This window comes from Carettochelys insculpta, chromosome 1 (genome assembly GCF_033958435.1).
Source record: "Carettochelys insculpta isolate YL-2023 chromosome 1, ASM3395843v1, whole genome shotgun sequence".
Classification (NCBI taxonomy): Eukaryota; Metazoa; Chordata; order Testudines; family Carettochelyidae; genus Carettochelys; species Carettochelys insculpta.
The window spans coordinates 14,826,946-14,850,488 of NC_134137.1; the positions used below are offsets into that span (position 1 = coordinate 14,826,946).

A 23,543-nucleotide genomic window follows, 5' to 3' on the forward strand; every position below is an offset into this window, starting at 1 on the left:
TGTGTTTATAGAAGGGCCTGCATATATCCATGCCTAAGAGTGAGTGGTCGGCTATCAGATTGCAGACTAATTTTTTCCTCTTTGTTTCCAAATTCTCTCCTAAGGGATGGGTAAGAGCTTGGGGTTACCCCACAGGGAGCCACCCCAAGTGCGTCTTCCTGGGTTCTACAGAGCAGGTTTCTCACTGGGGTGGAGGCAGCAAACTCCCAGGGTCAGGAAATCTGTGACTTTTGGAAGCTTTGAAGCAGAAGCCTATAGAGGCAAAGTATTTTTAAGGTCTAACGTGGGGTCCCACCTTCTGCACTCGGCGCGTCAGAGTAGGGAACAGCCTTGACAGCACAACTGCTGGAATCCCCCTGAAGCCCTGAGAAAGAATCTAGGTCAGAGATTTGTTAAAGCACTTAGCTAGGAAAATGTGACGTAAGTAGACCCAGGGAGGAAATCAACCAGCCCCTCCTCAAAACCAGAGTTATGATGTGTGGTTCAGTAACAGGAGAGAGTTCCAAGAAAGATCAGTGCCCCATTGTGCTAGGCACTGGGTAAGCACCCTGCCCTAAGGAGCTTACGGTCTAAAACAGACAAGAAAGGGAAAGGGCAATAAAGGGAAACTGAGGCATAAAGCAAAGAAGTGGGCTAGGGTCAAATAGACAACAACACAAGATCTCCCATTCCTGTGCTCTGTCTACTAGGCCATGTAGCTTTACCTATCGCAGAAAACAGCTCCCCCTGCTGGACTTTTCCATTGTATGCATTGCCTGTGTCATTGCAGACAGCCCAATATTTGGGCTTGCACAGCAGGCTTATCCAGTTACATACCTGTAGGCTAGGAAGGACTTGAGTATGTCCGTAAACATCAATTTCACCCTCTGTGCACAATCCCACAAAAATTGTTTCCATCACTCATTACTGAGCGGTACAGAGGCAAAGAAAGAAAAAGGCTGCTCGGGAACTCCTTAGAGTTGGCTTTACAGATATTTCCTTTGTATACTTTGACAGGTGATGCTGACAATTTGTGTTTGAAAAGTTATAAAGCTAATTTTTTTCCATCTTAATAAGTACGGTCATTAAATCATTGTTGTCTGACCCCTGAATGATTTCCCGCAACTGTGAACATTTAAATTGATAAAAACAAGGCTTCAAATCAATGTGCCCTCTTGTCTTTTCCATCTATTGGCGGAATAAATTTTATTTTATGTGCACAGAGGCATGTGCAAATGTGCACCACCAGTAGAAATAAGAAACTAGCTGTGGGTGCTCTGCTAATCAGCTGGGTGGCATATGAATCTCTCCCGAGAGGCCGCACAGATGCCCATCTTCCAGGGAATGCCGTTTGAAACCCTTAATGTTGCTCCAGTGTGAAAGTTTAAAACTGATGCCAAAAAATGCTTAAAATACAGTGCTCTATCTCAGAATTGTGAAAAGATCCAGTTGTGCCAGGCAACCCAAACTGGAACTGGCAGGCATGACTGGGGCACAGTGGTACACCTGCTAAGAGAGGGTGATGGTGTACCATCCTTTGCCTACTAGCCACTCAGGTCAGGGCTCCTGCAGAAACCTGCATCGATAGCACCCCACCAATGGACAGGAGGGCACTGATCTGCACGCAGCTGAGGCTGCTACTGGAGCCATTCACCAAACCTTAAGTCCTACATGGGGTGTACAGACAGTCATCCCTAATGGGGGGGACAGGGCCTGCAGTGGTTGACCCACCTTGTGCTATAGCCAGGGCAGCTATAGCCACCTGGGCTGATTTTCAGAGGGACTAACAACGCCCACCTGCCCTAGAAATCAACCTGAGCTGGATGTACAGAGCACCAGGGCAAAAGCTTTGATAACAGGCCAGTCTGTTCTGAGGCAACACAAGGGACACACCCGGGTTTTGCACCCCCACACCCAGATCCTGTTTGACTGCAACGTGACAGAGGAGCCGTGTGCATCTGTGGCATTATACCCAGTGCAATTCTCCCAAGCGCCAAAATCCAAATTTCATTCTCTCAGGTTGAGCCCCCAGGTTTGAGAATCACAGTGCAGGGCCCTAGGGAGCCCCTGGACCGTGAGTCAAGCCAGGAGATGCAGAAAAAAGCAAATCTTGAAAACCAGGCTGGCTGGAGCTCATCCATCTTCTCTCATTACTCAATGTTCACACTGTGGGAGTGCATGGCCAATCACACAAGGCACTGCACAATGTGAGTCAGCTACTCGGCTATGAGCCAAGATGATCAGCCTATGCAACCCCATGTCCCTAAATCTCCATCTGGCCCTCGTCAGAAAACAGGACCCAGGCTGGGCTAGGTCTACGGGGCCATTCTGATGCTCTTACTCTTTCACATGGGAGGTACAGTAGCTAAGGGAGAATCAATGGTCCTTCCATTTTAAAAGTTGCCAGAACAACCCGCAATTATTTCCACATTTACAGCTAGGACACCCAAGTTATCCCACGCAAATCCTGGCTGCCAACCTTGAACTGAGCTAGCACATCATTGGCAGGAAGTCTAAGAAGCAGGAGGGCAGTGCCACCTCGTGGCCACATCACAGATGTGACAGAGGAAGGTCGGAGTCATGATCTAGAACAGGCTGGTCCCACCATGCTGACTTATGGATGGAGAGCTGGCTGGTGGGTTTCCTTAGTTCCAGCTGTTTACCACAGGAAGACAAGCTGAGACTACATTTGCCCCTTGATCTGTCTTTTCCCTATCAAGTGGCCCCTACAATGGTGAATGGGGGAGAGGAAGTGAAACTCATTCACTCATGAATAGGAAGGAAGGGGGGATCTGTACAAAGTAGATGCTCCAGGATATAATGTCTTGAATTTCAGGTTTTACTCCCATCAGTTATCCTCAGGAGGCTTGGAATAGCACTCCTATTACACCAGCCCTGGGTGCTGAGCACCAGACTTAGCTCCGCAGCAAAGACATACCCTAGGGGTTGCTGGTGAATTACCAGTGTGGCTGGGGTGGGGCAAAGATTGGACACTCATTGGCATTTAATGTGACATGTTTATTGCTCCACTTAATAACACTGAAGAATTCTGCAGGATAACTCGGAATAGGCCCATGGTTTGAGCGCACAACTGAAAATCACAAGATTTAGACTTTACTTCCATCATTTCGTTGGGCACCATCTGGGAGTCACTCAGCCTCTGCACCTCAGCTTCTCCTTTCTGTAAAATGGGGTTAATTCCTACCAACCTGAACTCAGTATTGTCTATACTGTTCTCAGAGACCCTTAGTGGGAAGGTTCAATTCAAATATGCAGGGTGTGAACAGGGACAATCCAAGACACCATAGTACAGCCAGGGAGCCATTTATTAATCTCGCACGTTCCTATACAGGTGGGGATAACCAACTAGAGGAACAGATGAAGAGCACGAACGATGTGGAGAGTTATTTCCCCTTTGGTACATCCCTTTGTCATTGGACCATGGATAAAGAAGGAAACTCATGATGTTTACAAACACAAGAGACTTCGATGAATTACCGAGCAAGAAAAGTATCTGAGCAAGTAACAGAAGCAAACTGGGGTTGGACGGACAGACACCCATCCACCCTCGGGGGGGGGGGGGCAGTTAAAGAAGAGAGACAAACGTACCACAAGCAAATGGAAACTAAAGGATTTAATAGAGGCTTTTCACGATCCTTTATTGTTCGTACACAAGAGCAATGGGACACTGAACAAGATACAAACAGAAGGAAGCTTATACAGAACGATAGGACAGAGAGGGCATTCAGCAACTTCTCTGGAAGTTAGCAGATCTATGCTGCAGTTTCTCAAAAGGAAATGATAAGAGGTTACAAAACTCTCCCCCAACCCCTTGCTAGAACTGAATGTAGCTTGATTAGCTCCCAAGTGTGAGCGATAATGGCTATGCACCCAGCAAGGCTTGTGCCAAATAATCAAAAAGCCAAGCACCTGCCACTCTCCCGCAGGCTCGTGCCAGCTTGCAGGCCTGGGCACTAGTTGTGCCATGTAAACCATCCTGAGGAGCAATAAAGAAACCAGACCAGAGCAGACTGTAAAGCCAGGAGAAAGAGGCAGACTTGGGCACAGGCAAGGAGCAAGAGGCAGCACAAATTGGCAACTGATGCTCATCGGCAAGGTCCCAGGCTTTGGGACATGAGTAGTATAACCACATACAGGCCAAAAAAATACCACTTAAAGGGGCAAAACTGCGACTAAGACATTCACAGTTGGTTTGTCAAGAGGGACTTTCATCACCTTAGGGCCAGATTTCAGGGTCTCAATCCCCACCGATAAGAGTGCTGGCTGCTGACCATTTTTGAAACCTGGCCTCTGGAGCTTTGCATGATTAATTGTTGAGTGAATCTAAAAGTGGTAACGGAACAGAGCAAAAGCCTTTGTGCTAGATGGCCCCACTAGTCTGCCGGGGGAAGACAGCCAGCACAAACATCCATCACTTCCTTCTCCACTCCACACCTGCTCTGTGAAACCCATGCAGAGCTTCCCTGGTTCAGAGAAGATAGCAAACGTGATACCACAAACACCACAGTCCCACCGTGATGCTGCCAAGCCACGGTAGCTGTGATGTCACAGGGTGATGCATTCTGGAATGTCTTCACTGAACCAGGAAGCACCAAGTCACCAAGCAGGGCTGTACTGAATTTGCACTGAGCCCAAGACAATCAGCTAGTGTCTCCACCCTGCTTAGCACAATCTCTAGGAGAGAGGGTAGCTCATTTCTCAATGCCCCAGTTCAAGTCTTAGCTCAGGACTGGCACACTACAACAAGGGAGCCAGGCAGGTATGTGATACAGCTAAGCTTTCTAAGAACTCGTGCAAGATCACACAGGTTGCAGAGCCAACAGATAGCAACTTTGTCTCTAACACTGTCTCTATTAGGCGATTGAGTAGGGTTTGTGCTCCCAACCCTGAGCTATCCAATTATTCCCCCACTTTTTACAGCTGAGGTAAACACAACTTGCTTCAGAGATTCTACTTCTTCTTAATAACAGCTCACAACACCGTTGTACCCCTAATGTAACGCTGTCGAGTGTGGGATTTTCACTGTCGGCAGTTTATTTTAACGAGGATGGTGCAGCTATTCAGAATAATGCTTTAATTTAGCAGGGACGGACAAATGATTGAGTTGGCTTCGGTCTCATTTCCAGCCCTCTGGCTGTTTTGAAAGTGTGTGTTTGACAAGGCCAGGTTATGAGGAAAAGGCAGAGACAGACCTTAACAGAAAAGCAACTCCAGACAGCAGCCCATGTCAGCAAGTACATGCATGGAAAGAGACAGCAGTTTCATTTACAACTACGCACACTTGCACACCCTCAAAATTACAATGTTTCCCAACACCAGAAGAGGGTAACTGTCATGAAGATCCAAGGATGTGTAGAGGAGCATCATTCAGCTCTAGTCTCAGGAACAAAGCAAAAAGTTACACACACCAGAGAGGTTTACTTTTTCTAAAAAAAAAAAGTTTCTATCATCTCCAAGTCACTTAGTTTCCTCCATTTGGTTCAGGTAACCCAGCGCGTTTTAACCAGACTGGTTCTGTATTAAGTTTGATTTTTGTAAAAAAACAACCTTAAATAAACTAGACACGTAAATAAACAAATTGCATCGTGTCCCCTAAGGCACAAAAATTTTCTGTTGTTAATGGCTCTGTTTTTGATCCTCTAATGCAAGAAAGAGCTGCAAATAGTTAAGAATGCAACATACAAATAGTACCATTTTCATTAAAGTGCCCTTCCTCCCCTCAAAGACTGACGTTTACTCAGAAGCAGTCATTTATTCAAGGGTCAAAAGATCAGGGCTGGGGGATTTTTCTACCTCCACATTTTTAACAAGATTTCAAGCCAAGAAACATTTTCCCCTCACCTTCCTGGAGTATTTTAACTGCAATTTGTATTATCCTTCAACTGAATGTTGTTTACATCTGTGTTTTCACCACCAACACATCTGCAGCATCTTCCAGGTCCTTGAATGTCACTAAGGAAATGCTACAGGTGTATGATCACAAAAGCTGAGGTAGTTCCACTGACTGCTCACCCTTCCACATACACCGTTTTCCCTGCTCTTCGAATCTGCTTTCCACAACCGTAAAGCTAGTCCCTCGGCTACCAGTCATGACTTGGAGAGCTTGGTGTATAACACAGCCACGCCAGAGGAGGTTGCGAAAGATTTATTTTTCATAAAACAAAGGTCAAAATTGCTATGGTGTAACAACAACAACAAAAAAACATTTCCAGGGAGCCAATGGCACAGTGCATGGAAATGTAGCCGCTCACCAACCTGGTGGTGCGACAGCAAAGGCTTAAATAGACAGTATTTCACTCTCTGTGGAGCCATCTGGTAACCCAGTTCTCTTCTCTGAAAAAGGAAGTGGCCAGCAAGGAGGTGAGCAGGGGAGTTACCTTATGTAGGAACCCAGAAGAGATTCAAGCACATGACAGAATTTGAGTTGAAGGAGACTATTCACATGCTTGAAAAAGTTACACACATGGTTAAGTAGCTTGCTGAATGAGGGCCTTGGTGAAAGCTGCATATCCTGCCCCTCTCCAACTGTTTGAGAACAAGAGTCATCTGAAAGAGAGACCAGAATCTTGCAAGACTGCAGTGGGGGAAGTGGAGTTATTGTCACATTTTTCAATTATAAACTGACTGCAAGTATTGGAAACAGTGAAACTCATTGGCTGACAAAATGGAATGGACTTGGTGCTGGGTCCTTATTGCTCAGTGGGCAGAAGGACACGCTGAAATAACGCCAGGCTGCGACTGATAGAGAGAAACCAAAAATTGCTTCTTTAGTACCTCTGCGTCAGTCGCTGAAATATTGGATAGGCCCAGAATTCACCTGGGGGGATGAGAGAGAGGGGAAGGACTATGCAGGCAGGCCAGAGCTGAAGAGTCCAGTACTCACACGTGTGTCAATCAGACAGAATGAGAGAACACTAGGTCTCCCTTGGTGTAAACGTTACACTTGACTGGGCTTTCCCTGTTATTTGTGCCACTTCTCCCTTACTCCCACCAGCACAGCACAAATGCAGAGGGTTTACCAGGGCTGCTGCAGGCCACACCTACAGCCATCTTGCACATCGCCAAGACCAGGTGGCTGAGAGAGCTATGTTTCAAATAGCTGAGTCACTCCACCACTCAGGTAAAAGGGTTTAGGAATAAAGCCCTGTTTGTATTAGCTGGAGATCATCAACATACTATTGCTTTCCTGGTTTGGCGGTGGCGGTGGGGAGGCATTAACAGGGGGTGAAAAAGACCTAACAAATTATCCAGAGCTGGTCTGTGCCCCAAAGGAACTCTCTCCTGGCTACTGCACTGATGCAGGCCTGAAGCTGATCAGTGCTCAGTATCAAACACAGAATGGTGACTTTCACACAGTGCACTGAGCAAGGCCTCACAGATGCATGGCAACCAACTGCTTGGGTCAGGGCCAGGCTGCTGTGGAATGCCCCAACCTCTCCCCACTGCCAGCGAGCTCAGCATTCCATCCACTGTGATTATTTCCTCCCCAAAACAGGAGCCCGGGATGCCAATCTCTGCTCACTTGGGATGCGGTTATGAGAGGCGCAGAACCTGGCAGGCAGAAACGGTAAAAGCAGAGAATGGCCATGGGCCTGTTTGTGACAGGTCATGGAGATATTGGGGCTTCCTCTTTAAATGTGGGGCCCCAAGCCACTGCCATTGAGTGCCTGACTAGTGAGGTGCCCATGCTATTCTCCTGCAGAGATCCAGGTAGTGAATTCCTCAAGGAAATGGCAGGACCCTTTCAAAGGAGCTCATGATCCCATTTTCCCAACCCTGGCCTTAGTGGAGCTGGAAGGGAAGAGAGTTCACAGTGCAGTTGGTTCTCTCCCCAACAATTTACATGCCCTAAAATCCTATGGCCAGCCCTGGTGAGATGCTAAACTTAAAGAAGCTGGTTCTTCACATGCTTTAAAAAATAAAAATAAAACTCGGCCATTGAGTGGCATTTCCCACGTAGTTCCGTAAAGAAATCCTGATGCCTTCAGTTTGCTGCAACGCCCTTCGGGGGAGCCAGTCTGCCCAAGCCCCTCATTGATTGGGTTCAACAAAGCCGGAGGATTCATGGAGATAGGAGAGATGTTCTGCTACTTGGGGTTTCGGTTGTCTCTCCTTGTGGCAGCAAAGAGGAGCCTGCATCAAAGACGGATGAGCTTCACAAGATCTGGGATACGAGCTGCCTGCCAGCAAGTTCCTAAAACCCAGTTCTATGGGACAGACCTCATGCCAATTTCTTGTCATTGTTGAACTGGGTAGATGAGAAGGATGTGGATACATCACAGTGGCCTCTGGTGCAGTTTATTTACAATGGAACTCAGTGCTGGAGAACATCAGGATATTAACAAGCAGGAAACACACTGGCAGGAGAGAGAAGATATAATTGTATAGTAAATCTCAATAATTCTCTATGGAATCGAACCCCATGCCACTGAAGGTAACGCACCAATGCAAAAAAAAGCTGAAATGCAAAGGATCTATAATGCAAGTTAAGTGTACTTGGGCAACAACCCCAGTTTAGGTGCATGCAGGCAGAACAATATACACACAGCTCACTCTTTCTGGAGTTTTATCCTGCTCTCTATAGCATAAAGAAACAAGCTGCAGTAGCTACAACAAACTTCCCATCCCACGGATACAGCTATTTTGAAGCTGCTATAAAGTACACCCATGATAATAGCAGCAACAAGCTAATGCCTTATAATCCTCACAGCAATGGCAGAGCTTGCCAAAGCCTGTTATGGACTCAAATCACAGCACAATGTTGCTCTGGGAACTTTTCCCTCTTCCACAGCTATAAAGCAGACCTCACACCCTGTAACCTTTCAGGTTTAGATTCATATTACCAACAGCTCTCCATTCATCCTGCCTTGTCCCCTTGCCTCGCTGACTCACCGACACCACAGCTTTCTAAAAACACTGGCATGTAGTGGGGAAGTTAACTTTTTAGGCCAAGTAATTCTGAACCAAAAGCTTTTCTTCAATTAAATCTCTAGGGAGAATTTTAGGGCAGCAGCAGAACAGCCCATGAGTCTGGGTTAAACCTTCTTCCCACAGAACTGTAATGACAGGTCTGTTTCACACCTCATCTGAAAGATGTACCTCCAACAGCCAGTGCCCCCTAGCAACAGGTTAAGGCATTAGTTCAACGTTGCCTTGCTGCTCTAGAGGAGATGCTGGAAGTCAACATGTAGCAGCTTGCTGGGCTTCTTCCATTTACCTCAGCTTTTTCTTGTATATTACAGTAAACCCTCCATTTACGGACCCTGATTCAGCAGGCCCTGTTGTTCCCAGAGTCCACTTAACCGAGGCCCATAAAATCTTAAATACCCACAGCCACCCTGCCACAATAGACTTACTACTGCAGAGCTGGAGCCGGAGCCGGAGCCAGAGCCATCGCCTCTGCCCCGGAGCCGCCGTGCACTGCTCCCACCAGGGCTGGTGCACGTATGTGGGCAGACGGCACTTGTACTCGCGCCCCACTGCTGATGGGAGGAACATGTGGCGACTCCAGAGACAGTGGTGGCTCTTCCAGGCAGCAGCAGCCGCAGCAGAACCCTTGCTGCCACATGCAGCGGAGCCCTTGCTGCCGGAGTGGGGCCCACAGCAGTAGTGGAGTTCCCGTTATGGCGGGGCCCCCAGCAACAGTGACTGACTCCGGCAGCTCCTCCTGAGGCGGTGAGTGGTAGATATTTGGGGAAGGGGCTGGGGAAGCCTGGCAGGGGTGGGCTGCAGCGAACCCACTGATTTAATGGACTTCCAGGTCTAACAGACTACACTCCCACATTGGTCTATTAAATCAAGGGTTTACTGGATCTAGGCTCAAACACCCTGTCAAGAGAGGAGCTTTGGCTCCTCAGATTCATTCTGATGGGAGACTACAATAGATTACTGTGGGTGACGCAGCGGTGAGATTTGCGAGGCAGAGCCTGCAGCTTGCAAAGAATGTTCCTGCTAATGTTTCTTAGCAAGAAAACATGTTGGGAAACTATTTTTTCATGACAAAGATCCAGATCACAAGAAGGGCCACCGCGATGCTTAGAATTTGGAAGACATCACAGCTATCTCTCTCTCACTATCCACCATGGTGTGTAGCTTGGAGGTAGGCCATTCTTGGGTCCCAATCTATTTACAGTGACTGGGTCCATTTAACAAAATTCCATGAAAATTGTTAGTTTTGCCTCATCAGGGATAATGATTTCCACTACACAGAAAGAAATCAGTAGACCAGGCCCATGACTCCCTTCAAGGCTGAGTATTTTGGTACCAACAGAAGACCAGCTTCAAAAACTGCTGGATCAGTTCTCCAAAGCGTGCAGGGACTTTGGGCTTACCATCAGCCTAAAGAAGACAAACGTACTCGGTCAGGATGTTGCCGAATCCCCATCAATCAGCATTGACAACTAGACGTTAGAGGTCGTCCACGAGTTTGTTTACCTCGGGTCCATCATCACTGACACCCTGTCGTTGGACACTGAGCTAAACAGGAGGATCGGAAAAGCGGCCACAACTCTGTCCAGACTCAGCGAGAGAGTGTGGAATAACAACAAGCTGTACACTCACACCAAAATGCAAGTCTACAGAGCCTGCATCCTCAGCACCCTCCTTTATGGCAGCGAGACTTGGACCCTGTATGCCCGCCAGGAAAAGAGGCTGAACATCTTCCACTTGCGCTGCCTCTGGTGCATCCTTGGAATATGGAAGGACAGAGTGACCAACACCGCCGTCCTCGAGCAAGCTGAAATCCCAACCATGCACACCCTCCTCAGGCAGCGTCGGCTCCACTGGCTTGGCCATGTCCACAGGATGACTGATGGAAGGATTCCAAAAGACATCCTGTATGGTGAGCTAGCCTCTGGCAAAAGACGTCCTGGACGCCCCCAGTTGCACTACAAAGATGTCTGCAAGAGAGACCTCAGAGAGGTAGACATCCAGCTGGACAACTGGGAAGAACTAGCAGACGACCGCAGCAGATGGAGGCAGGGGTTACACAAGGGCCTTCAGAAGGGCAAGATGAGGATCAGACAGCTAGCAGAGGAGAAGCGAGTGCACAGAAAGCACACTAAGGACTTGCCAGACACCCACCACATCTGCAAGAGATGCAGCAAGGACTGTCACTCTCGTGTGGGTCTTCATAGTCACAGTAGATGCTGTAAATGAAGTCCTCAATTGAAACTATAAAGGGCGCAATCCATAGTCTATGCAGACTGAAGGATGCCTACTAAACTAAACTAGTGAGATGGATTATGAGACGTTTAGACACAGTGAAATCCTCACATGCTGAACATGAAATACATGCTACTTTTAATGTTACATTGAAGCTCCAAGCTGATCCTTTCTGCCCTTTCTTTTCAACCACTTGTTATACTCATCTTGACTCACTCTGGATGCACACAATGAATGCAAGAGCCACAGGAGACAGGAGGAGGATAATGCAGCCGGGAGCTCCCAGAGATCCTTACCACTGAAATCCACCAATTGGTTCTGTAAACTTGTGACGGATCAAGAAAGTTGCAACAGCTTCAGCAACCTATAGGCGGAGGGAGAGAAGGAATCAAGAGTTTAAAGGGACACAAGTCAACCTGAAGCCTGCTCAGTTCCAAAACATAAAACAGTTCAAAATACATTAACATCTTCCCAGTTTTTTTAAACAGTCCCCCACACACTCCATACTGCAGTATGTGAAAGTTCTCACATGGGGGCTAAATGTCTCTATAATACCAAGGAGACAGTGAAACTGACCACACACATCAAGTGCACACTTGAAAAAAAAAAATTCATCGTCTCCTTCAGTTACAGTAATTCTTAGGCACTTGCTATAGTAGATAAAAATGAGACAATTGTGATTGAAGTTGGTATCCCTTCAAGGATTAACTCAGGGCAGCAAACTCCACATATCACGCTTTACAAATAATTTTTCTTCCATATATGATTGTGATGCATAAAATACTGTGTCCGCATTTTACAAGGGGGTAAACCAAGGCTCAGAGCAGTTAAGTGACTCAAAGCTAAACAGCCAGGAGTAGAGCTAAGAGCTCAGCCAGATGTGCTCAGTCCACTACACCGCAGTACTGTTTTATTTACTAGTTCACTTGCTCAAGTGAGATATGAAAGTGTCTCTGTCAGTACATAAACTGCTACAAGACTGACTAACAAATATATTAGGTAACGAGCTTTTCCTCAGATTCCTTGGATTATTTCTAATGTCTACTGCAAATGTGAGGAAATGGGTCTTACCCCCAAAAGCTAATTAATAAATGCTAGTCGTTAAGGTACGACAGGACTGCTTGTTATTTGTGCATCTACAGACTAACATGGCTACCCCTCTGAGTCTGATACAATAGTGTTGATATGAAGTTTTCTAACTTTTAACTACTCCATTTTAATAAGTCAACACCCTTCCCTAAAAGAAGCTACCCAGCACTGAAAGCTGGAGGGGGAAGGCAAAAAGCTGAGGTAACAAGAGAAGTTTAGAATAGAAAATCCTATGATGAAACCACATTATAACAACTGTATCACTGAGTCAATTATACACCACCACTGGTTCCTGACAAAGTGAAAGCTGTAACATAGATGGGATCTGAGTTGCCACAAGCAGGCTAATGTCCTGGCCAGTTCAGGCTCTCAAGCCAGCTTCAAGGACATGATTTAGTCCCACCCACTCTATCGGTAACCGGGGTCCATGAAGTCTGCCCTGAGTTTCGTAGTAGTGATAGACCCATTTGGCATCTAAATTGTGGCTCACCTTGTCTGGAGCATCTTCATGGACTGCATGGCCACACTGAGGGAGAACTTGCATCTGGAACTTTCCTGCAAACCAAACAGTCAATGCAGCTGCTGTTAGAGTGAACCTGTCCCACCCTAGTAATGGCATGAGCTACCTTATGACTGTAGAAGCCACCCACCCTCCTTATGGCATGAGCTACCTCTGACTGTAGAAGCCAATTCACTATAAAGACTAAAGGCAGAGACTGAATTTGTCAAGATGCAAAATTATTCTCTGCTTTTATGGCCACTTCTACTAGAGATCTTGAGCTCTTTACAAATTAGCTGGTGGGGAGTTGGGAAGCTGTGTGAGACACCAGATGTCAAAGAGCAGGCTACATGGAACACAAAGCTTCAACAGGAGGCAGGAACCTGCCTTCTTAATCAGCGTTTTTGCACGTGTAACCAAAGCCATGCTCATTTGTTATGGTCCTAAATCCTTGATTTCAGAGAGCTTCCTATTAAATGCCATCCCATCTTGCTGACATGAATGTAGCTGTCAGACCTACCACGCTGGGACCCTTATCCAATCATCCACATTCCCTTCCAACATCCCAAGTGCTATTAGAGATGGTTGGTTTAGCCTGGTCACTCCCAGAACATTATCCAGACAAGGTGGGTGAGGGAATACCTTTTGCTGGATGAACTTCTGTTGGCGAGACACAAGCTTTTGAGCTTACACAGAGCTCTTTTCCAGGTCATAAACTTGAAAGCTTGCCTCTCTCACCAATAAAAGGGGGCCAGTAAAAGATAGTCCCCCAGTCTTGTCTCTCAAACATTACAAGAAGTCTGTCAGCACCAGAATGGAAGAGAGATTGTTTCAGGTGGGCCCAGGTGGTACAATTAGGTGTAATGGGATAGCATTAAAAGAAAACAGATTAAAAAGCAGGAAAAGCTTTCTTATGGCAAGGCTGAAACCACAGAACAATCCCCAAGAGACATGAAAAAGTCCCATCACTTTTAGTCTACAGACCTGGTTCTGTCCCCCTGCCTAGGCACAATGAATCACCAGTCAGTGGCAGATGGGTTTGATTCTTTTCCATGGCCCCAGCCTTCTGTGTGACTCATCACCTACAGATGGGACTTATACATCACCAATGGTCCCTGATGCAGTTCACTTTAGCAATCCTAAATAAATAGGTATATGTTAATAGAACCTTTGAATTACCATATATCTTTGTATTTCCCTGTATTAACCCACATCTTTTAACAGGAGCTTTGTACCACTTTGTATCTAACTCCATTTTGTACCTAAGACTCCATTTTGAGGGATATGCTCTTCTGCATTGGCCTGTAAACCTTGTGCTGTCTCTATGTGAGGAAGTGTGTGTGTCAGATCCACTTGGAAGTGTAAATGTGGATGCTTAGAGAGTTACCCTCTGGAGCCCGCCTGTCTGGACAACAAAGACTTGGAGGCTAAACAACAATGAGAATTGGACTCTACAGCAGTGACCCACCCTGAGAGGAAGATTAAAGGCCCATCTGTAGGTGATGAGTCACACCGAAACCTGAGGCCGTGGGAAAGAATAAAAACCATCTGCCATTGACTGGTGACTCATTGTGCCTGGGGCAGTGGGACAGAACCAAGACTGTGAACTAAAAGCTATAAAAAGAATGTGCGCACCACTACAGAATTGGGTTCGTCTTCTTGTCCTGTCAACATTGGAGCACTGATCCGGATCAACAGAACCTGGCTCCACACTCACCTCTAATCCACCTGGCCATCGAATTAGAGTGAGCAACCTTTGGTAACCATAAGCAACCACAAGAGGGGGGGTGTGCATGTGCGCGCCTCTAAGTAAACTATGTATATTACGTGCATATATTATAATGGTGCTGTATTCTCAATAAATGCAGCGTTCTTGCCTTTGCCCTCTAAAAATATCCCGTGTGCTTCTTATAAGCAGAACAACCAGACTGAACAAAAGCACTGCCAGAGTCCTGTATTAGCATTGGGGTGACTGGCAAGGTCGCCTAATGCTTCCAGCCGTTAATGCAGAATCATAGACAAGAGGTTACACTGTTACTCTGGGGTTTAATTCAATTCTCTAATGCTTGTCTGTGTCAATGCAAATTGTCCTGGCCAGGACCATTTCAGTCTTCTCCTTCAGCTCTTTTTCACCTCTGCCACGTGAACTGACATCTAAAAACAGCACTAGAGTGCACAGTACTAAATATTTACCTTGCATCTGTCCAATTGTTAGATCTTTATCCAGCCTGTCAACACCTGGAACAAAGTAAACAGACATGTTGGGGAAACGCTAGGGAGAGATGGCCTCTTAAGACTTTGCAAAAGATGTTTGATGTGAAAAATGGAATAGGAACAGTATCTCAACAACCACTAGACTGTTTCCCTGCTGCACTTCTGGAGCGTACTGGGATAGAAGAGGATCACTGGCAAAAATCTGAAGGAACACTTGCCCAGACATCCGTAAATAGCCCTCAACTAGGAGAGACTCCCAACTCTTCTTCATCACAAGGCTCTAGCTGATGATAGAGAATAGTCATGGCAAAGAGGTTCTTTCCTTTTCAGGCCATGAGCTCAAATCCAGCCCAGGTTTGCAGAAACTCAGTGATTACTCCTGTTGTGTGTATTAGATCTCAGTCCTGTTCCTAAGAAAACATTAGCTGAGTACTACAACTGCAACTTCTGTCAGACAGCTGAGCCATGGTCCACAGAGGTCCCAGAGCTTCTAGGATGACCTTACACATATATAATCCCACAACGCCCATGTGGATGATGCAGAGTAGGAAATGGAAGAATCTCTCAAAACATGTGGAAGAGTCAAGATCAATGTTCCCTCTAATCTTGTCCATCCATGGGTGGAATAAATTGTGTTACGTGCACCACCAACAGAAACACACGTTGCTGGCTGTGGACAGCTACAGGTGCTCTGCTAAGCGTCTGGGTAGCTATTCAAGTGCTCATCTTACAGGGAGCACTGGCCAGGATTGAATCCAAACATATTTCCAGACCAGCATCTTAGCCATAGGGTTGCCCTTCCCTACTCTGAAATACAAGCTGAATGTAATCATACTGAATGACAGCTCAAAGTAAGGAGAAAAAGGAAATGCCTACCTGCTAAAAGCAGCAGCTTCGGAATTGGACAACTGAGGAAGAGGTTAGATAAGCCCCGAAACCACCCATCCCAGTATTTTTCAGTTTTCGCCAGTTCGATTCGCCACGTATACAGATGTTCTTTCTTGGTCTACAGGGAGACAGAGTTCAGTGTTAGTGCTCAACTGAAACAAGCACAGAGTAAACTCAGCAAAGGGCCACCTGGAAGATAAAATACAAACTCAGAGTCAAGTCAGCAGTTGACTCTACTGTTGCTTTGTCCTCTCCACATAGGGCTGCCTGGGCAACCTTGCTCACAAAGACCGGATTAGTCTCTGAATCTTAAATGCGCTTGCCCACATCTCATTAAATTAATGGGGAAACTGCAGGGAAGTCTGCACCTGCTGTGTTGATCAAGGGAGACCCTCAATTTTCAGGACTGTCATTCAGCCACCTTTCCCTGGAACTACAAATTGACCCGCAGTCAAAATATGTGCACCTGCCCATCAGTAAAACCTAGGCAAGATGCAGTTTTGCACCATGCACTAACAGTGTTACTCAGGGGAACAGGATGGTTAGGTCACATGGTCTATATCACCCAACAGAAACTGATGAGCCTTTGTAACAAAATGAAACCGTGTCAGGACCCAGAACACAATGACTCATTGGAGTGGGCCATTTTGGAAATCACCTTATCCAGGAAAATGATTGTCTTCTTGGCCACACACACTGGCCCAGTTCATGAATATCTAGGGGCAACTCAAGATGTGGCCAACAGACTGAGACCAAAGCTCAAACTCAAACCTGGGGCAAGCAATGGACTCAAAGGAGTGACTCTTGTGCAGCTCTCATTCAGAACCTAAGTGTAAACAAGTTGCTAGCTCCTTCTTCCTTGGAGAGCTTTTATATGCTTTCTTACAGGCACCTAGCTCCATGGAGACATCTCCTTTGCTGGCCCTCTTGCTCTTAGGCGGTATCCAGATACCCTAGAGCTGAAGAGACAGTCATAAGAATATAGTGAAACTCCCAACCTCTGTATCATCTTCCTTCTTCCTTTTGTTAACAGATCCTCTTCCTTCATAGTCTTCTTCCTCTTCCTCCTCCTCCTCCTCTTCAATAATCCCTTCCACTATCGCTTTAGGGACATCAGGACTAGCAGCCTCTTCACATCTGGTGAGATAGGACTGGAAATTGATTCCTTTTCCACCGTGAAAAGCAACATCTTAAAGACTCAGAGACCACCTGAACCCAAAGGATGCAACTGGATTTCTCAGGAGAATCTGGCTTATCTGAGGCTCTACCACAAAAGGGAAAGTCCAGGTCAAACAAGCAAAATTAGTTTTTTCGTGACAATACTGAAACAAACGACAGAAATGCCCAGTGCAGTTGGCAAGCATCATGGTGTTGTATAGGATTACAATGCAACAGATTACTTTAACTGACACTCAACTCCACCCCATCGGATACAATGGAGAGTTATTTTAACCATGCACAGCAGTAGCAGGACAGTACGTGAAAAATACCATATTCAGTTGAATTGGCAGAAGGAATTTAGGGGCCAAATGTCTGAAGGGACATTAAGTTAGTCTATTCGTGTGAGCACACTTTTACATGGGCCACTGCGTGCCTGTAGGTTTGCACTCTGTCACTTGCATGCACAAATGGATTTTGCACATGAAAAAAAGATATCCTTGAGGGTACTTACATTCTACCCAAGTCAAATTTTGACTGTGACATTCCTAATGCTAGGAACTTTGAGGACTGTAAAAGGTCTAGTACTACTTTCCTCATCCACTGTGATCAGCCTTGGCAGGTAAGTAAAAGGAGGTGTTCGTACCTGCTAGAGGTTTGATTTGATTTTTTTTTTTATGTATATTTGTGCTCTGTTACCAATTGGGGATCTTAAAACAAGTAAGAAGGTTTCAGAAAACAGAACCTACTGTTTGATTTGGCCAACCATAGAAACTCTGGCCGATTCGAGATTTCTTATCTGTCCACTTTTTACACTATGAAAAAAAAAAAAAAGGAAAAGAAAAAGGGGAATCAAACTTGTCAAACATCATGGTCAACTGGGTACATTAGTCAAGTATCATTCAATATTTAACAGGTCCAGTAATAATAGCAGCATAACCCATATAGTTTCACAACCCATGTAGCTCCATCAGGTTCACCCCACGGACACTCATCTTGACTACAGAGATTTGACGTACAAAAATTAGAGTTCCCAGCACATTACAATTTGTCTCTCTCTACCATCACTGCAACAGATGCATCTCAAACATTAATGACTATCTTTACAATCCCCATGCATGGCAGTGAAATATAATATCCAATCTGAAGATGGGAAAATTGCAGTGGTAGTCCAAAATAAAACCCAGGTGTCTGGCATGCCAATCAAATGCCTTTAGCAAGAGAGCAACCTTTCTCCAAAAATCAATTGTACAGCTAACACCACAAAGATATTTTGAAGAACATACAGACTTGCATCTCACCTCCACTCAATTGCATTCTCAATTGACTTGAATGATTTGGGACGACTGCGTAAGAAATTCTGCATGCTGTTCAACGCATCCATGGCTGTGCCTGAAACATACGTTTTGACTTGAACCCAACATCTGACAACATCCTTGCAACAGTTCTCAAAGATCTCTATCTGACAGCATGAAGTGTGTTAAGGGAGAGAATTGAGGCCAATTCCAGGTTTGAGACCAGTTGATTAACAGAGGTAACCGTGGTGAACTGCTCGCACCCGCCCAAGCCAGCTTTCATGGTTTTTCAAAAAACTGGTTTCCCCATCACCAAATCTGTAAGTTCTTTGCTTCTTCATCCACATTTAACCAGCTCTTACAAGTTTTCTATCATTCCCATAAACCTATCTGCAAAACATTCATCAGCTATAACAGGGGTCTGTATTGTTTTATGTGCTCCTGCCCTTAGAGGGTTAACATGTCTTATTTGAACAGATCAGATATTTCAGGCAGCAGAGAGAGGTGGTAACACTCTTATATGGGTCAGTAAAAGACTCTCCATGTATTGTGGCCCTGATTAGAAGAACGGGCGCTACACCACCATCACAACAAATTCAAATGGAAAAGTCCATCAAAGAAGACCAAAATAAAAACCCAAGGTGATGATTCTAACTTTGTGATACGACTGCTGCATACCCAACCTTCATATGGTTAACACAAGTGAGGAAGCCCTCCCGTTCCCAACAGAATTAATACGCGAGGAAAGGGGAAGACAGCACGGATCAGGCAATTCTGTCCAAGGACATTAAAAACAACTTACCTTCCACGACATCAATCATGCAAAGACCCAATAAACTAGGTACCAAATTGGACGCTGCTGTGTGAACTGCGATGGCCCCACCCATACTGTGCCCAATCAGCATGATTGGAGGAGGGAGGTCCCCGTACATAGCTTCAACCACGTTTCCAACATCTCTGGCAAAAGAAGAGAGACAGCTGGTTGGCACTCCGCACTGCGCCCCCCCGCTCCAGAGTTTCTGAAGCAGATTTGTAAGAACATATCAGGGGAGGAATGAAAAAAAATACTCTAAACCAAAAAGCAGTTGTGTAGCACTTTAAAGACTAACAACATAATTTATCAGGTGCTGAGTTTTCGTGGGGCAGACCCACTTCTTCTGATCTGGGAAGCAGTGCTGAGAGTGAACCGGCACGACGAATATATAACAGAGATAGGAAAAATTATTAAATGAAAACTGACAAATCAGCTGGGGGTGGTGAAGGGTGGGGAGGAAAGTTACTTACTGCAAGTGTCTGTTAAGTTAAGTGAATTGCCAGAGATCACTATGAATATCAAAGATGGGGAAACTGTCTTTGCAATGAGCAAGGTAATTGCTATCTCTATTAAGACCAAGTAGCAAAGTGTCGAATTTGAGAATAAATTCTAGTTCAGATGTCTCTCTTTGTAATCTGGTGTTAAAGTCTCTTTGCTGTAGGATGCAGATTCTAAGGGCTTTAATACTATGGCCTATGCGATCGAACTGCTTGCTGATAAGTGTATGTGTATTCAGATTCCTAATGTCTGATTTGTGTCCATTCATTCTTTGGCGAAGTGGTTGTCTAATCTGTCCAATAAACATAGAAGGGGGCACTGCTGGCACACGATGGCATATATAACATTAATGGTTCGGTCCAGTGCTCGTGTCTCCTGAATCAATACATGGACAAAATTGGCAACAGGGTTTGTTGCAAGGAAAAGTTCCAGGATTAGTATTACTGAGGTATGGCCTGTGGTTGCAAGTGAGAGTTTTCCTGAGGTAAGGTGGTTGTCTGCAGGAGAGAACAGGCCTCTCACCCAAAGCTCTCAGAGTGCAGCATCATGTTCCAGTATAGGCTGTAGGTTGCTGACAATGCGCTTTGTTCTACAGACATCCATTTAATAGACACTCTCCTCTAATACGGAGCTACTTTGCACACTTACCTATTACCTTTTCAGTTAGATCATCAGCCCCAATAGTAATAGATAAGCAAGTCTATCCTCCCATCAATGGCACGGGAGACTCAGGCAAGCCCTCAAGCATACACTAGTACTACTACTGCTAAATCCTTGTATTCCATGAGGAGCATAGGTCATCTACAAATCTCCTCCACTTCTCTCTGTCTTGGGACAAACTTCTGGGGGTATTCCTGGAGCCAGCTAGTTGTTGTCCTTCAGTCTCAGCAGACCCTCTCCATGCTGTCCAAGGCCTTCCTCTTTCGCATTTTCCTTGCGGGTTCCATGTGAGAGCTTGATGGACTAAGCCGGATGATGGTTTTCTGAAAGTGTGGCCTAGCCATCCCCACTTTCTTCTCTTGATTTCACATTAAACAAGTGTTTTCCTGAATCAGGGATATAAGAAGCTAATTCCCATTTCTGTTAACAGGACATGCTGGCTAAATAAATGAGATTAGACCACCCTGCCCCAGGTCTCTGAGCCCAAAAGAAATGACAGCTGAGAGAACTAATCAATTCTCCTACATGAGAAAATAAAGTGGGGTCAAGAAGAGTGTGCTGCTTTCTCAATCCTAAATCAATAAGAAAATAATTAAACCCCAACCATGGAGATCAGTGTAGATGCGATTGAACTAGAGAATGTGGATAAGTTCACGTATCTGGGGAGCAACATAATGTATGATCTAGACTGTAGGAAGGAACTAACGACTAGAATAGCAAAAGCAAGAGCGAGTTTGAAGGCAATAGATTAAAATCTGGAAAAGTAAAGTGATTGGCTTAGGAATGAACCTGAGCATCTTGAAAATGTGGGTACTCAGCAGAATTTTGCTGTACGGATGTGAGACATAGGTGACAATGAAAAATTTGAAGAGAAGGACATTGGCGTTTGAGAGGAGATGTTCTAGAAAGATCCTGAGAATAGGCTGGATGTAGAAGATCACCAACCAGGAATTATATAGGGAGATGCAGCCAAAAGAGAACCTCCTGCAGAAGGTTATACAATGCAAGTTACACCTATTTGGGCATATTTGCAGAACGAATGACAGACAAAAAAAATCAAGACCCTGGTATTTGGCATAATGGACAGTTCAGACAGGAGAGACAGGCCCCACAGAGAATGTGTAGATGATATGGTAGATTGGTGCAGAACTAGTCTACAGAAACTAAGCCACTCCGCACTGGATAGAGAAAGATGGAAGGAAATAGTGAGAGAGGAATCAGACACCCATGGGTGCTGAACCCATGGTTGTTGATGATGATGAATCATGGGATTTGCAAGAGATTGGGTATGTAGAACATAAGCAAAAAGTTCGCTAGGGTGCAACACATCCATCAGTAATAAAGTAAAGAATGGAACTCTGTTGGGAAGAGAACAGAAAGTAGCTTAAGGGGCACCCAATTAAAAATGCATTCAGGCTCTCTTGGCTGTAAGAATTCACCATAGGTGCTGGGAACACAAACAGCATTGTGTATAGTGGATGGAAGCCACAAAGCAAAGTTGACTAACTTGTTTTCTCTAGCCAAGCCGAGAAACTAGAAAAACAGGTGCATATAGCATCAGGGTAAAGCAATTACTTACTTAAATACAGTATCTCATTTTTTTTAACCGTTTCTTTTGAAAAGTGCCAGGCGATTTATGAATCTGAAAGGTCAGTGACAATTTTAACACTCCAATTTAAAGACAAATTTTAACACTCCAGTTTAAAAGACAAAATGGAAATAACTCTCAAATCTCTCATTAGGAGGGCAGAATGGTTTAAAATGAAAGCTGCCTATTTGTTTGGTCCCATGTTAGTACAGCTTAATCTGAAAAATGATCACTGCATATGGCAGCTCCTCAGGACACTGACACGCACCTCCGGAGCTGTCGGGATAGGAGAAGCAGCAATAAGTCAAAATCTATTTCACAGATGGCCTCCCTGAAACAAATCAAGCAGGTTTGGTTGTACGAAGGACTTTGTAACCTTCAGGATTTGATTGTAGTAGCCGAGAGAATCTCTCTGCACTAAATGCGGGCATTAGACAGTATTTTTAGTGGGAGGTAATTGCTCCTCTCACAGCTTGTCACCAAAAAAAGGGTTTGAATGCGAAAGCAGGTCACTGCTATTTGATTAAGCAGCTCTCACCATGCCCGGAAGTTTTATTCTGTGCAGGACACGTTTTCTTGATGCAGTGGTTCCCAACTGGGCATGAGTCACTCTGAACCTTCCCCCAAGGGTGAGGGAAAGGTACAGAAAAGGAGGCTTTCAAGGGAAGTAAAACTGAATCATGCCAGGATACATATGCAGCATTATTTGAAATACAGACTGAAATAATAATGTAAGGAGTTTCTTCCCCATATTTAAGCCATGCACAGTGCACCCAGATATTACAGTGAATGAAGTAATACAAGACCCAGACTCTGAGATGGTGTAAATCAATGTGGCTTCATTGGCTCTACACCAATTTACACCAGCTTTAGATCTGGCCCCAAAAGTGTGTATTGTGACATCTTTCAGGAACAGTGAGTAAAGGAGAAATTACAGACAAACCTGATAAGACCCTGGGCCAGAGAGGGAGAGAGAAAAGTTGAGATTGCAGAATTGGAGGAATATTAGAAGATCAGGAGAAGCAAAAGTGACAATGAAGTAAAGTATGAGGAAGTACAGATTGGATCCTTGGACCATAAGATGGATAGAAAGCTGGCTTGACAGTCAGGCCCAACGGGTAGTGGTCAATGGCTCAATATCTGAATGGTGGGCAGTTTTAAGCAGAGTGCTGCAAGGCTCAGTTCTGGGGCCGGTGTTGTTCAACATCTTTATTAATGACCTAGAGGAGGGACTGGATTGCACCCTCAGCAAGTTTGCGAATGACACAAAACTAGGGGGAGAGGTAGATACGTTGGAGGGTAAAGAGAGAATCTAGAGTAACCTGGATAAATTGGAGGATTGGGCCAAAAGAAATCTGATGTGCTTCAACAAGGAGAGTGTAGAGTCCTGCGCCTGGGGCAGAAGAATCCCAAGCATTATGAGAGGCCGGGGACTGACTGGCTAAGCAGAAGTACAATGGGAAGGGATCTAAGGGTTGTGGTGGATGAAAGGCTGGATATGAGTCAACAGTGCGTCCTTGTAGACAAGAAGGCTAACAGCATACTTGGGTGCATTAGGAGGAGCATTTTGAGCAGATCTAGAGAAGTGGTTGTTCCCCTCTGTTCAGCACTGGTGAGGCCAAATCTGGAATACTGTGTCCAGTTTGGGCCCCCCAGTATAAAAAGGATGTGGATTTG

The 23,543-nt window shown here is 45.3% G+C and overlaps 1 protein-coding gene across 1 annotated transcript in view; it reads right to left on the reverse strand.

Annotated features, from left to right (window-relative positions):
• Positions 1–3,595: 3,595 nt before the first annotated feature.
• Positions 3,596–23,543, reverse strand: part of PPME1 (protein phosphatase methylesterase 1) — a 46,914-nt gene continuing 26,966 nt past the window's right edge. Inside the window, exons 6-14 of the mRNA XM_074977708.1 lie at positions 19,109–19,263; positions 18,313–18,403; positions 17,761–17,826; positions 16,852–16,990; positions 15,842–15,971; positions 14,945–14,989; positions 12,743–12,807; positions 11,460–11,527; positions 3,596–8,357 (exon numbers count right to left, since the gene is read on the reverse strand). Coding sequence (XP_074833809.1) covers positions 8,339–8,357; positions 11,460–11,527; positions 12,743–12,807; positions 14,945–14,989; positions 15,842–15,971; positions 16,852–16,990; positions 17,761–17,826; positions 18,313–18,403; positions 19,109–19,263 — 778 coding nt within the window. The 3' untranslated portion in view covers positions 3,596–8,338. The remainder of the gene's footprint in view (positions 8,358–11,459; positions 11,528–12,742; positions 12,808–14,944; positions 14,990–15,841; positions 15,972–16,851; positions 16,991–17,760; positions 17,827–18,312; positions 18,404–19,108; positions 19,264–23,543) is intronic.